Source organism: Coptis chinensis, chromosome 5 (genome assembly GCF_015680905.1).
Source record: "Coptis chinensis isolate HL-2020 chromosome 5, ASM1568090v1, whole genome shotgun sequence".
In the NCBI taxonomy this organism is placed as follows: domain Eukaryota; kingdom Viridiplantae; phylum Streptophyta; class Magnoliopsida; order Ranunculales; family Ranunculaceae; genus Coptis; species Coptis chinensis.
The window spans coordinates 5929046-5942624 of NC_141460.1; the positions used below are offsets into that span (position 1 = coordinate 5929046).

General features: G+C 34.5%; 2 protein-coding genes across 2 annotated transcripts; both read right to left on the reverse strand.

The window, feature by feature from the left end:
- Positions 1–3204: 3204 nt before the first annotated feature.
- Positions 3205–7944, reverse strand: LOC147496405 (cellulose synthase-like protein H1). The gene is made up of 9 exons (XM_086559434.1): positions 7573–7944; positions 6946–7276; positions 6680–6805; positions 6466–6582; positions 5832–6044; positions 5208–5343; positions 4909–5096; positions 4340–4690; positions 3205–3892 (listed from the first exon to the last, which is right to left on the reverse strand). The coding sequence occupies exons 1-9, from the start codon at positions 7827–7829 to the stop codon at positions 3344–3346; spliced, it is 2268 nt and encodes a 755-aa protein (XP_086415560.1). The 5' UTR covers positions 7830–7944; the 3' UTR covers positions 3205–3343.
- Positions 7945–10400: 2456 nt separating this feature from the next.
- Positions 10401–13047, reverse strand: LOC147496406 (uncharacterized). The gene is made up of 8 exons (XM_086562571.1): positions 12932–13047; positions 12722–12791; positions 12175–12236; positions 11795–11986; positions 11307–11443; positions 11031–11125; positions 10774–10833; positions 10401–10550 (listed from the first exon to the last, which is right to left on the reverse strand). Exons 5-8 carry the CDS (start codon positions 11362–11364, stop codon positions 10401–10403), a joined length of 363 nt encoding a protein of 120 aa, XP_086418697.1. The 5' UTR covers positions 11365–11443; positions 11795–11986; positions 12175–12236; positions 12722–12791; positions 12932–13047.
- Between the last annotated feature and the right edge of the window lie 532 nt (positions 13048–13579).

Below are 13579 nucleotides of genomic sequence, written 5' to 3' on the forward strand. Positions count from 1 at the left end.
TTTTGAGGTTAGTTTAATGCAGTTGCATCCAGTTTCCGATTTCATGTTAATTATTCTTTGAGGTAATTTTGATGCATTTGCATTAATTATTCTTTGAGGTAATTAATTCAATATAGTTGCATCCATCTTTCGATTTCCCGTTAATTATTCTTTAAGGCCGGTTAGTTCAGTGTAGTTGAATTTTAATTCCGATTTCTAGTTAATTGTTCGTTGAAGTTAGTTCGATGCATTTGCATCCAATTTTTGATTTTCCGTTAATTATCTAAGGTGGTGTGTAATACCAACTTCTATTGATTCTTTTTGTGTCCTTACAAACATAGTATAAAAAGAAAAAAATTGTACATGGTTCACTGTGTGAGATCATAAAAAATTATTTTGTGATATTGTTCAAAATAGTTAGGAGATCATATCTATAAAAAAATTAGCATAATCTAAAACTTAGAAATACCCTAACGATTATGAGTTTGTTTACTTGTTTTTTAATATATGTCCCTACAACCCTTCCCTCTAAATGTAATGTCATTTAGCTAACTTCATATTTGATTGCCTAAATATCTTCTCATGGGGATTATGAGTTTGTTTACGTGTTTCAACTAAATGCGATGAAGTATGACGTACATTACTACTCTAATACCAGTGAAAATCCAAAGATGTCATCCACATTAAAAAGTTAGGGTAGATCTTATTACATGCAATATTGAAGAACTTAATAATTGTTCTTATGACACAATTCCGATGAAAAGAGCAATTAACAATACCATTTTTCTTATGAATTACATTGCTTGTTAAGAATAATAACAATGCATCGTTGACATAATTGAGCCAAGTCTGAGTCATTGTTAATGCATGTACATAACCTTGATTGGTTCAGTACTACTTTGGTTGTCGCCTCTATCTCCTATTATAGAATCAGCCATGATTACCACCGTATTTGCAACTGATACCTTAGAAGGTTGTCTATTAAATTGAGCATGCATCAAAGAAGCAAGTCATTGTATCATATGTCTCAATTCATTGTAGTTATTATTAGTTGACATAACAACAACGTTTCATAACACTCCATGTGGAATTTCATACTTTAAACAACATAAATGAAGGAACTAATATTGAAAAGCAAAAATGGTGTTTAAGGATTTGAAGAAAAATATGTGTACAAATGATCACCAAGAAGAATGACAAAAAGAATTAAAATAGAAATACTAAAGGAATTCAAACCTAAGGGATTCATCTAATCAAAACGCAACTTGTTGTACATCACGATCCTTGCACTTGGTTACACTTTTTGTCCATCCATCCACTATGTTTCCTGATCGAACGTTTTACGAATAGCCTGTTACACCCCCTCAAATCAACAATTACATTTACTAACCCATGCAACATAATTCATAACTTCCCACAACCACTTTGTATGTACGTAGTCGATCTGACCTCCAAGCTCAATAGTCTGTTATATCTATATCCAACCAGTGTTAATAAAGAGAGCAAGGTTCTAACATAAACAGAGTTCTTTAAAAATATGGAATGCTTATTTAATTTGTTCACTCACCCCACTGATGCATATTAATTGCAATTGCAAGTAACGGCCACGTCGTCAAGTTTATAGTTATGTTTCAAAAAATTTGATTTTGTCATGATCGACTCATCAGTTAAGAGTATAGCATGAATCTGTCTGCCTATGAATGTAAATATCTAAGTATAGTTTTCAACCACTGTTTCAATATACTTCAATCATTAATCCTAGATTGGATTCTAATTGATAGATGGTTAATAAGCTATTGAACCCTTGTTGGTTTTATAATAACAACCTAGTTTATATGTCGGAAAAAAGGATCATAACATTTTATTTCAAATTGTAAAACTATATATGGTGGAAGAGATTCTTACTGTGGTGAGTTTTGAGGCAGTTGCGAGGTGCAAGATGGTGTTGCCATCAATGTCAAGTATGTTCACCAAATTTGTGACATTGAGTGTATCAACCAAGTACTTGATATGAATGATAACGTCATATCTAAGTGCCCTTTTCTACAAGTTAAGTGCAAAGGAGAACATCCATGTTCATCCCTTTTCCGTGCAAAGTCTGGCCGGAAACCACATGCCTTAATATAAAGATAGTAGTGGAAGCTCTAGCTTAGGGTTGGGAAAACTTTGTATAATGTGTAGGTTGTTCTTTTCAACAAAGGTGTACTATGAACAATAGAATATGTACAAATCTTAGCAATGGCCTTGTCTAGGAAGGAGGAAGAACCAAGAGAACCCAAGGAGAAGAAATTAGAAACATGAACAATGGTATGTAAAACCACTGTTCAACTGCATGAGATGAAATAAAACCACTATTTTTTGGTTTTCTATCAATTCACCCAACACTGAGACTGTTCTTGTAGAATTCTTTCTAGTTCATAAAGATTAGTTCTCATATACGGCCATACGGGTGATCCAGCTTAGAGTCGACATCCATAATTTAGCTACCACCATCTCCAAATATACCACTAAGTTTGTCCATAGACAGATTTTGCAGCCCCCAATTTTTCAATGTGCAATCAATTAAACCAATTATCATCCTAAAGAAGTACAAAGCCAAAACATGTCTAAACTCAACTATAGGAATCAACTATAGGAATCTCGTAAGTCTGAGAAAATTGTAGGGCATCATCAACAGATTTTGCGATCCTAAACCCATAAAGCAAAAGCTGCCATGAGGTTTTAGAATCAAATTTTTGCAAATAAAGGCCATGAAGGGATTGCTAGAGCATATAGAAATCTTAAAGATAATATGGAGGAAGAGCAGTCATGCAAAAACCCTTTTTGGGGTTAGTATTTTTTTTAATGTTCTTTTGTACGTAAGGTTTCGAATTGGTATTTTTCTTTTTCCTGTTTTATCTCCTACTTTCTAGTAATTAGCCTAGAAGAAGATTAACAATAGTGTTTTGAAATAAATAGAGTCTGCTAAGGCTCCAAAAAAATAGAGATTGACGACAATAATATTTTGAAATAATTAGAGACTATGTGAGAGCTCCAAAAAATAAAACCAAGAGGGTATAGCTATAATATATATATAAAGATAAAGATGATTTCATAACATTGGGTACTCTACTTTCATATTTTTCTTCTACGTTTTTTTAGTTCTATTGATAAGCAAATAGGTCGAATTGATCCCAACGTATACAGAGACATTTATTATACCCTCATATAAAAAAAATATATACATTTATTATACCCCATCTTTATATTTATTTTCTTTAATTAAAATATAATTTAAATAAGAAATCTAAATGATAATAATATCCCCTTAACGTCTGAAACGCTTGGTACTGAAATAAAGTACACATGAGTTACTCTAAACCCTTTAGCCCCATATGCTAAAATGCACGAAAAGTGCTGCCAAAACTATTGATTTGCATATTATTGACAAGGGGATGCCATATTTACCTTTCCTATACAGCCCTTTCACATAAGGCAAGAAGCTTACTAACACCCAGGTACTACACATAATCTCCAAAAGGCCTGACCCAGAATGATTGATCCACACAAGTGATTTAAAGCTTACAAGGCCCATAGCAAGAGCAACAATGTTGACCATCACAAGGGCCGTTCCAGGCACAAACATTGGAGAATCATTGAAGGTGAATCTTCCTGGATCTGGATCAACATTATGGTCATCAGTTGCGTTTTGTTCTTTCGGTGTTACCTCGAAGACGGTCTCAGACAATCCGGCGAGTTTAATAACAATCGCCAATACTCCAAACAACCTTCCTGTAGTTGCTGTTATCATTGACATTCTTCGATTGTTCCACCATGCATTGATTGATAGACCACACCCGAGAAATTCCGACATTACATAGACATTGTAAAGGATAAAAAGTGGAGCAGCCACCAAAGTGGCTGTTTCGGAAACCTGCGTGCACTTTCATGCATTAAAAACAGTTCAACAAATTTATCACAGGTGGATTATATAAGTGCTAGCATGATAACACGAGCAAGAGTTGGTTCAAAGTTCTAGGTTGAATTGGCCCCATTGAATAACTCATTCCGGCTTTGGGCTATAATCCGACCGAATCCTAACTCAAATTTTAGGGTCTGTACTGGAATGCCCATTAGTCCAGCAAAAAATTGGTCCAATGACCCATAGGCTTACTAACTCAAAAAGTGGGCAACAAACAATTGATGGTATGGGGAGGCCCATGACTTGGCTAGATGAGCTAGCCATAATCAAGAAATAGGTCTTCTTCCAAAGTGTATGCAAGCTCTGAATATTGTTCCGTTTAAGTTTTAACGAATGGGTAAGCATGTGGTTAGCGGAAAAAAATATACACATGCAAATTTAGGCGATACTAAAAATTACCTTAGGCATAAAGGGTGTGTCGGTAAGTAGGGAGTAGGCTGGCAAGATGCTGTAGCACAATTCCGGAATGGATGCGAGGCCCCATAGATTCATCCAAAGATAGGCAAAGCACTGCCTGAACCATAAATCACCTAGTATGCAGGCAACTATTGGGTTTCTTTTGCTAAAAAGAATTTCCAAAAGTCCAGTAGCCCATCGTTTTTGCTGAACCATGATGACGGGTCCAGCGGAGGGTGCACACCCTAAAAATGGAACTGGGTCTGGTGTGCAATAAACTGTTGACCAACCCATTGCATGGATTCTTTGTCCAGTGAGAATATCTTCCGTTGCAGATCCATAGACCCAACCAACCTGCGAAATAATATCCACAACTGATCATTCATGGACAAGATCCAAATAATTTAATACATACCATACTGTTTTGAAAGATCGCTATAAGCATGAAATCATATGCTCAGACCACAGGGACACTACTATATTGTTGAGAAACTTGAGACTTGAGACAGTTGTGTTTCACTTTTATGAATAAAAAAACAAACTATCGTGAATATCTGATATGTATGTCCCACCTTTGTACCCCACTGAGTATTAAACTCATAGCTACAGTTTGCAACTTCAGTGGATGCCTCAAGAGTGCCGAGGAGATCGTCTGGAAAATCACTTTTTGCAGTTTCCTCATAGATCAGTTGCGTTGCAGATTTTGTAAGTTCCATTGAATATCCGAATCTTGCTCTCAATGTCTCTTCATCTAATTTGGCTGAAAGGGAAAAAGTAATGGATGTACAGAGTACAGACAACACCAAATCACGGAACAAAAATAAAAATAAAAAATAAAAGAAAAAAACACAGAATGAGGTGGTTTACATACCAGCAACATCCAAATTGACATTTTTTCCAAGTTCGACGTCATCAGGTGACAACCCATAAATGGATTTTCTTCGATGAAAACATCCAGTTCCAGTGTAATTAGGTCCTTGAATTCCTGCTACTCCATGCAACAAATACTGAAAATACATGAAATGAGCAATGAGCTTGATCTAGTACATCAAAATATATAATGTAATCTTCCAATAAACAACGTAGTAACGTACTAGTACAAAACTACTAATTGACTAAAATTAATACAAAACATATACAAAGGTTTATGCAAAGGGCACTTACAAGACGAATTAAGGGATTATTAGTTTTTAGATGATCTATCGTCAATCTCACCTTGTTACAAGTTGATTTTAATTTTGGAGATAAACTCACTGTCAATAATTGTGACGCGTAGGATCCTCTGTTGAGAAGGTTAGATATATCAAATAAATTATATTTTAAAGATGATCTCCAAAGTGGAGACTGGAGATCATATCATAACCACAAAAAACCAGCACGTACATAAAAGACAGTTTTCATGTACTATACATATGTGCAACCCAACTAACAAAACCCTAAAATCCCCAATAGAGAACTAAGACAATCAACTTTAATGTGCATTCGAAATACTCACTCCTTGCCAAACTACCATTTGATTTCCGAATGGATCATCCTTCAGTCCTCCATAAAACAGTTGTGGACATTGGACGAATGCACTATCTCTTTCCTTTTCATGACCAAGGAGGAGACACATTGCATGGAGTACAATGTTTGGATTGTTGGCAAACATGTCACAATCAACGTTAAGCATGAATGGCGCATTTGTCATCACTCCCGAGACTCTAGTCTGTTAATAATATCAAAGCATCATTAGAGTTTAAAGCAAATTAAAATAAGAACAACAAATTGCACATTACATATTCAAAAAATTGGAGTGCACAAAGTTTAAACTTCATGGCATTCTAAGTCTTTTATTAAGGTATTGTGAACGGGTTGGCAGATCAAACCTTCATAACGCCGGATATTTTTTCTTACACATCTTCAAAAGAAAAAGTAACGAGTGCTAATAATTTTTTTTTCTACGGACATGAAAAGTGTGAGATGACAAATAGTTTCTTAGAAAATTTGTAAAGCAATTGTAAATTTGTGAACAAGGGAAAATAATTTTAGGCCATGATGCACCAAGAACTAACTTTGGGCACCATTCGAGTATGTAATACCAAAAAAAAAAAAAAAAAAGGTAAATTAATAATAATAAAAAAACATACCAAAACATTCATTGCCCCAGCTTTGAAGTGATGCGGGTGAGTAGGCTGTTTCTCTCTGGACACATAAATTAGATGTGGCACCCTATCTTCAAAATCTTCCTTATTCTCCCATATAATCTGGAAAAAAAATGTTGATTCAATTGTAACACAAGTTATTTACAAGATTGTGTATGTTGGATTTCTAATTTTTAATTACTCTCTACTAAAAAATTACCTTCACTATACTTGGATGATTTTCACTTGTTGCGTTTGAAAACGTTGCAAGTTCGCCAGTGAGGTCCAGAGGAGTAAAATTTTGAACGGCTTCTTCCACTTTTTTGGTAAGTGTCTCATACTCTGTCTACAACAGGACAACAAACTCATATACTTAGTCATAGTAGTCATATTATATTTACTCTTCATCGAAATTTGGTAAAAAAAAACCATAGTATATCTTGATACATCAATAGGAAAAGAAGTATAACGCAAATCTAAATTTACCTTCATATGTTTCCATTCTTCCACGAATTCTGGTGAAGACGGGTGACTTGTGGAATCAGGCTCGTGCACTGAAAAATATAGAAAAGGAGCTCTAACTTGAACATTGTACTTCTTACAATATGGAATCCATAACTTAGCCAACTTAATCGATTCAGAAAGGGAGTAGAAGGTAATAGGGGAAGCAGAATCATCTGATACATAGCAAGCAAGCTTGTTTGGTGGGTAGTCAAGTGCTAGCAAAGAAAGTACAGTGTTCACAGTGAGAATTGGTGGTTCAAGTACAGGGTCCGCAGTAGTGACAAATATATCTAATGGAGGAAGATCTTGGAATCTGTTAAAAAAAATGCAGTTAAATTTGTGAAATGAGAATAATGAGAACGAACAAGACAAAACAGAAACACATATTTATTTACAAAGTCCAATGGTTTCTGTGTACAACTTATTAGCAAATTAATTAGCTGATGGCATCACAACTTATTAGCTGCTTTTCAAGAACATGAACAAACAAGTTTCCAACTCACTACTACTCACTGAGTCCCTGAAGCAATTTGCATGCGCGCAGCACATTGTCATTATATTTTCTTTTGCAAATTATAGGGGAAAGTGTAAAGATGAAGTATTAATTACCTCTTCAAAAGGCGGTCTGGGTATGTTTTATACTCCACAGGATTCCAATTAGAACTAACATTTATAGCCCAAAGGAACGTAAACCATGACTCACATAGGAAAGCAAGCAACCAAGTGACTCCATGTTCTTTGAGTGAACAAATACGAAAGTAAAGTAGAGAGAAAAAGAGAAACAAGATGGTGAGACTCAAAACTCTTCTGGTGTTGCTCTTGAGTGAAATTCTCTCTTGAAGAGGAAGAGATATTGGTTCAGCCATGAAAACAAGGATAAGGCCGGACGTATGGTACCTCCCTTTTTGTGATTTTGTTACAGCTGTAATGGTGGACTTTAGTAGTAGGAGATGGCAAGTTCTTTCTTTTTCGTAACAATATATTCTCCTAGTTTTATGGAAGCTGTGACTGCTGTGTGCGTAATTGAGCAAAATTCTACTTGATCATTAAATTAAAAGGGTAATCTTGGAAATAAATACTTCCGTGCTCCAATTTTAAATAAATAAAATGATTTTAGACATATTTAGCTTCTTAAATTTTTTATTAGACGTATCTAAAATATTTATTGACTAAAACAAGTTATTTACTCAGAACAAAAAGACCGCGTTGGTTTTTTTTTTTTCTTCTTCTCCAATAATATATTATTCTTTTATCTCATCAATAAACATGCAAACACCCATTTTTGATTTGAATCAATCATACCAAAGTAATGAAGATGAATACCAACCGAATGAGGATGAAGAAAAAAATTCAAAATCAAATTTTGACGAATGGGAGAATGTAGAAGACTATTATACTTTGGATTACTACAATAAACAGATACAAACACCAAACAAAAATATAAGTTTGTTTGCAATATTAAACAAAGTGCTATTTTTTTTGAGTGCATACTGAGCATAAGAAACCTAAACTTTTTTTTTTTTTTTTTATAAAATTTTACTTTGAACAACTTCATCATATTAGTAGTGCATCTCCAAATGCATTGTCTTTGCTTCAACTGAATTATGATTCAAAAAATAAAGAGCAAGAAAGCCCGACATAAAACTTTAATTTTGTTTGTCCGGATACGACCGACGCATTTACAACTGCAACAATAAGAACTTGAAGACACTTTTATAAATTTAATATATCGTTTTTTCGAATGGTGATGTAATACAATCTATAACAAAATGATTATAGGTATTTGAAAATCAAAAAGACCTTGTTGATTGGTGCAGAGAGGTAGGGAGAGAAATTGGTTTTGTGGTTATCATTGCAAAGTCGGATAGTGTTGAAAGTGGCTGAAGACCTAGGGTGATTTTAACTTGTGAGAGAGGTGGTGTTTTTAAACCTCAAAAACCAAAGAAGACAGATCGATACAAGCTATCCATGAAACTCTAACTTGTGAGAGAGGTGTCACATACTTTCCGTTGAGGACAGGTCCAGAAGAAATGTTCCGGATAATCGTCATTTTCCGCATAAACAAAGGACATTTTGTGCCAGTTGTGCTACAAGATATTGCTCCTCTACCTCCGGTTTGGCGAGATTGGTAGTCTGTTAGATGGCCAGAAACAGCAGTGTGGGAAACTGTTTCGAAAGAAAAATTGGACAGGTGGGCCGGATCGGTTCCGACCAATATGCAGAACCTACAATATATTTATCCAGATTAGTTTTAGTTGTTGGATAGAAAAATAAAATAGTTAGTTGTAATTTCTCAAGAATTATTATGTGCTTATTTCATTATAGAACATGGCTTATGGCAATATTGATGTTTAGTTGTTGGCAATATGTATGGCTTATAGCAATATTTCATTTAGTTGTTGGCAATATGAGGTTTTGTTGTTTCACCAATTTGCTGTTTCTGTTGATGCCCCTTTAATTTTTTTTTTCCGTCATCTATGATGGGAAGTGAAGTGAAGTGTTGATTCTTTGAAATATAAGGAAGACTGGAGGGTGATTCTGAGGTGAAGGCAGTCGCTTATGAGAGAACAAATAGTCGAAAAAAAAGAAGTGGAGGTGGGAGATCATTTGCCACTAACATAACTTGGGTTTCATAATTGAGCTGATTTAGTGGCAACATAGATTTCTTTTTCTGTTGCCCTCTTTTCTCGGTTCTATAACAGTCTACTGATACCTGAAAATACAAAGAAAAACTGAGGAAAAGAATTTTGAGACCCTTGATGATATCAGGGCTTTATTTCTCGTTAATTCTACTCAAATGTTTTCAGAAGCACAACATCTTTGATGTGAGGTTTGTATTTGATTTCCTCTAGTTTTGAGATTCAAATAGAAAACAGGCAAAAAAGTGCACTAAAAAGAAACATGGAACCAATTGCAACTCTTATCAAGCAAGGAAATGCATTAAAAAGAAACCAAACCCACTTACAATTCAACGCGAGCTATCATGAACCACAGTCTCTAGCTCCACGCTTTGGCTTGTTAGACGATATTTCTACAAATCATTGAAGGATCTTGGTGGACTTGAACCACCATCTCTTGAGATACATTGGAGACATGGTCCAATTCTCAAACGCTTTTTCAATTTAAGCTAAAGATCCATTACACATAGTTGTTAAGCACATAATTGTAACGCTACTGTGGCATTTACTATCTCTAGGCCTCTCAAGTGACGCCTAGCCACACAGTAACCTGCAACAATTTTCACATTCGCTCCTTCAACAACATATTTTTCTAAGAGTCGAAAATCTTTTGCATATATTTGGCTTGGAACTTCAATTTTTTTATTTATATTTGATTCCTATTTTTCAGGTCGTCTTTGTTTCTATGCAATTTCTCCTGTTTATTTAAGTAAAAGTGAAGTCATATGACAAAATGTAAATGAATCACATTCATATTTATCATAGAGAAATGTATTCATGCAACAGTTGAAACTCAAAACAAGAATAAGGTAACGAGAAGTGTAAAGAAAGTACATCATTTGCTTGTCTTCTTATCTCCTCCACAAGTTGTGTTCCACCGCGCTGCTTCTGCCTTATATCGAGCAACTCCTGGAATTTGTTTAAAGTCTAAAATATTAGAGAAATTTTATAGACTTCAACGTCCGACGACATTGCAAAATCACGGCATTGGGAAGAAAAACAACTATCTTATTAGCACCACCACTGAGATTGGAGAACAATTCTTGTTGTCATGATTACTTGTTCTACTGTAAGTGTTGCTAAACTAGACAAAAATGAGAATATTCCACTGAAATGGTAAAACTGTACTTACCGCTTGTTTGGAATCAAGTAGCCAATCCCCAACACTAGTAGACTTTCTTAGAGGCGATCCCTAGAACCAAAATACTAAACTGTAAGCAGAGAACCATAATAAAGCTAGAAAAGAAGCTTAAATTAAATGGTGAGAAAAACATGTCGGTGTGGAACTGCACCCAATGGAATATCCTGGGGATACATACTTGAATTAGTTTGAAAAAAAATATATCTGGTTTTAGAATGAACAAACGAATCAGATAGGTAGAACTGTACCTTTACATGATCCAAATTTTCAGAAGTGACTGAAAACATGCCTTTTATTTGGACCACACTGGCCTTTGATTTGTCATCCAAAGAATCTCTAAATCCTGCAAAAGAAGATTATATGGACAATGACTCAATGAGACTGCCTTGGTTAATCAACCATCTTTTTTAACTTCCATTTCCATTTGTTTCGACCAATGCCAAACCCACCAAATGTTCACACATGGTCTCAACCAGGATTAATGTAAGATGTGTAGCTTTTTACAGAATTCACAACTCTATTACCTCCTGAAGATCTTATGGGAGCTGATAAACTGTTTGCAGAAGCACGATTTGGGAGCATCAAAGGACCACTGAAACTGGGCACTCTTCTTACATCACGCTTACCTTTCTCACCTATCGATAGAACTTCATTCCCACATCTAACAATAACAAAAACACAATAAAAATCATTCAAGTGGCTATATACAAACGTCTCATTAAATAAATTAACAATATACTACAAGGAAAAAGTTTCATTAGACCATCATTACTATCCTTCCCAGCACATTCTTGCAAATAAAAACCAAAATTTTAAATGAGAAATGTTTTATCTTCTTTTGATTTATCTATACTGGACAAAAGGTGAACATTCGAGCAAGTACAAACAATAGTAAAAGATTCCAAATCCTTTATTGTGTTAATTTGCTATATGTTCTAATTACAGAACCCCTTTAGGAAATTTTTTTTAGGAAGAGAGTATTTAGAACATTAACTACAAAAGAGAAACTAACCTTTCAAGTACATGTCGCTTTTCAGATGTGGAATGATTAAGCGCAATATTAGGAATAAGTGGGCCACTCTGGCTCTAGCGACATTTAGCTGTTTGACCTTTAAGAGGCTCTTGATTGCCAGAACAGAGAGTTTCAGTTTCTGAAATTTCGCTTTTTGCATTCAGAAACTCTATCTGTTCAGCACCACTCCCGCTGCAACACAATATAATATACGACGAGGTACCTTAATACACATATCTTGAAGTAAATGTACTCAATAAAAGAGAAGGCCATTTTGCCACTTTAGGAGATGTTAATAAATGTACAGGACAACATGTTAACATGCATAAACTTTGAAATGGATAAAGGACTCTAATAAATCAAGCCCTTAAAAGACATACCTGCTATCAATGTTGCTTGTAGGACCGAATTGCCAAAAACTAGATCCAACACAAGATGCATACTGCAAATAGTTTTCAAATATATCACGGGTTAGTCTTTAAGGTTTAAACAATATAAAAGACATACAAAGGTTACAGATAGCTTGTTTATATATAAAAGCATCACGCTCAAAAAGTTAATCCATTCTAAAGTATGAAATATTCTTATTCTTTAATGCAGGTAAATCAAAATGAATACAATAATATTCTTTAACGCAGGTAAATTGAAATAAATGCAGTAATATTCTGTAATGCAAATCTAGCCATGGTAAACTAAGTAACTGAGGATAGCATTTAAATTTCAAGTATAGAAGCAGAAGTTATACGGATTTACTGGTGTTGAATGTTTTACTTGGAATGAACCACAAGGCTCACTCCTACCACTACATTTTTCGTATACAAGTGGGAACATCTTCACAAGATCAACAACCAGGGATCAGCTCACAGACCTAGGAGAAGAAACTTCTTGTTGGTTTGACAATACAAGGAGTTTAGAGAACTAACTTACCTTATCACTACCAAAATGATTCCATGCTTCCCATTTCTCCTTTCATTCCGGCCACGTCATTCTCTTGAACCTGCAAAAAAAGATTGAGAAATTAGTAAATCACTCCAATATATGCATTGAAGATTTTCCCAAGAACTATCTATTTCAAAACCTCGTGGTAATCAAATTAATATGGAAAATGACCGTTTATAATAAGTGAAGGTTACATACCAATGATGTTTGGGTTTTCAAATCCTCAACGTCCAATTCATTCTGAGCTATAGCCATTGAAGTTCTTCCGACATAAAGGCATAGTTTGTTGCTATAGCCACTGTGTTTGCAAGGCTTTTGGTAGAAGATAGAGCGGGGGAAGAAGAATAGACGTAAAAAAACTTTTACTAACAAAAACGGAAAAACGGGTACCAAAACAGACACGTGTTATTTTTTTTTCTCATTTTTTTTAATCTTATGCTCCTTTGGGAAATCAAGAAATTGGGCTAGAGAGTCTCATTTAAAAAAAAAAAAAAAAACTCTAAAGCCCTATCCATAATTTTTTGGGTTTTAATACCCCTACATTGTTTTTATTAGCCATAAGTGTTTTTTTATAGAAAATCTTTAGAATCTAAACTTTTGACTTCGAGACCAGGTTTACATGTTATTTTTTTAATATAAATTATTCTCTTTTTTTCACCCTTCCAAAATAACTACTTGTAGATAAGATAACTACCGGAATAAAGATTGAATAAGATAACTACTTTTAGATAAGATAACTACTAGAACAAAAAGAGTAGATTTTGGGTTTGAATAGAATTTAGCAAAAGTACCGTTTGCTCCAAAAGTTAAATTTGACACTATCTGTTTTCATCCTAATGTGGACGT

Bases quoted from the DNA above. Each gene is read 5' to 3' on its own strand.
- LOC147496405 (XM_086559434.1), bottom strand. From the start codon at position 7,829: ATGGCTGAACCAATATCTCTTCCTCTTCAAGAGAGAATTTCACTCAAG. The intron at 6,806-6,945 runs GTAAATTTAGAT...GTCCTGTTGTAG, and splicing joins AAGAATGGAAACATATGAAG to ACAGAGTATGAGACACTTAC. The intron at 5,097-5,207 runs GTATGTAAACCA...TTTCCCTTTCAG, and splicing joins TGTCAATTTGGATGTTGCTG to CCAAATTAGATGAAGAGACA.
- LOC147496406 (XM_086562571.1), bottom strand. From the start codon at position 11,364: ATGCTCCCAAATCGTGCTTCTGCAAACAGTTTATCAGCTCCCATAAGA. The intron at 10,834-11,030 runs GTACAGTTCTAC...TTTTGGTTCTAG, and splicing joins AAAATTTGGATCATGTAAAG to GGATCGCCTCTAAGAAAGTC. The intron at 10,551-10,773 runs GTAAGTACAGTT...AACAAATTCCAG, and splicing joins TACTTGATTCCAAACAAGCG to GAGTTGCTCGATATAAGGCA.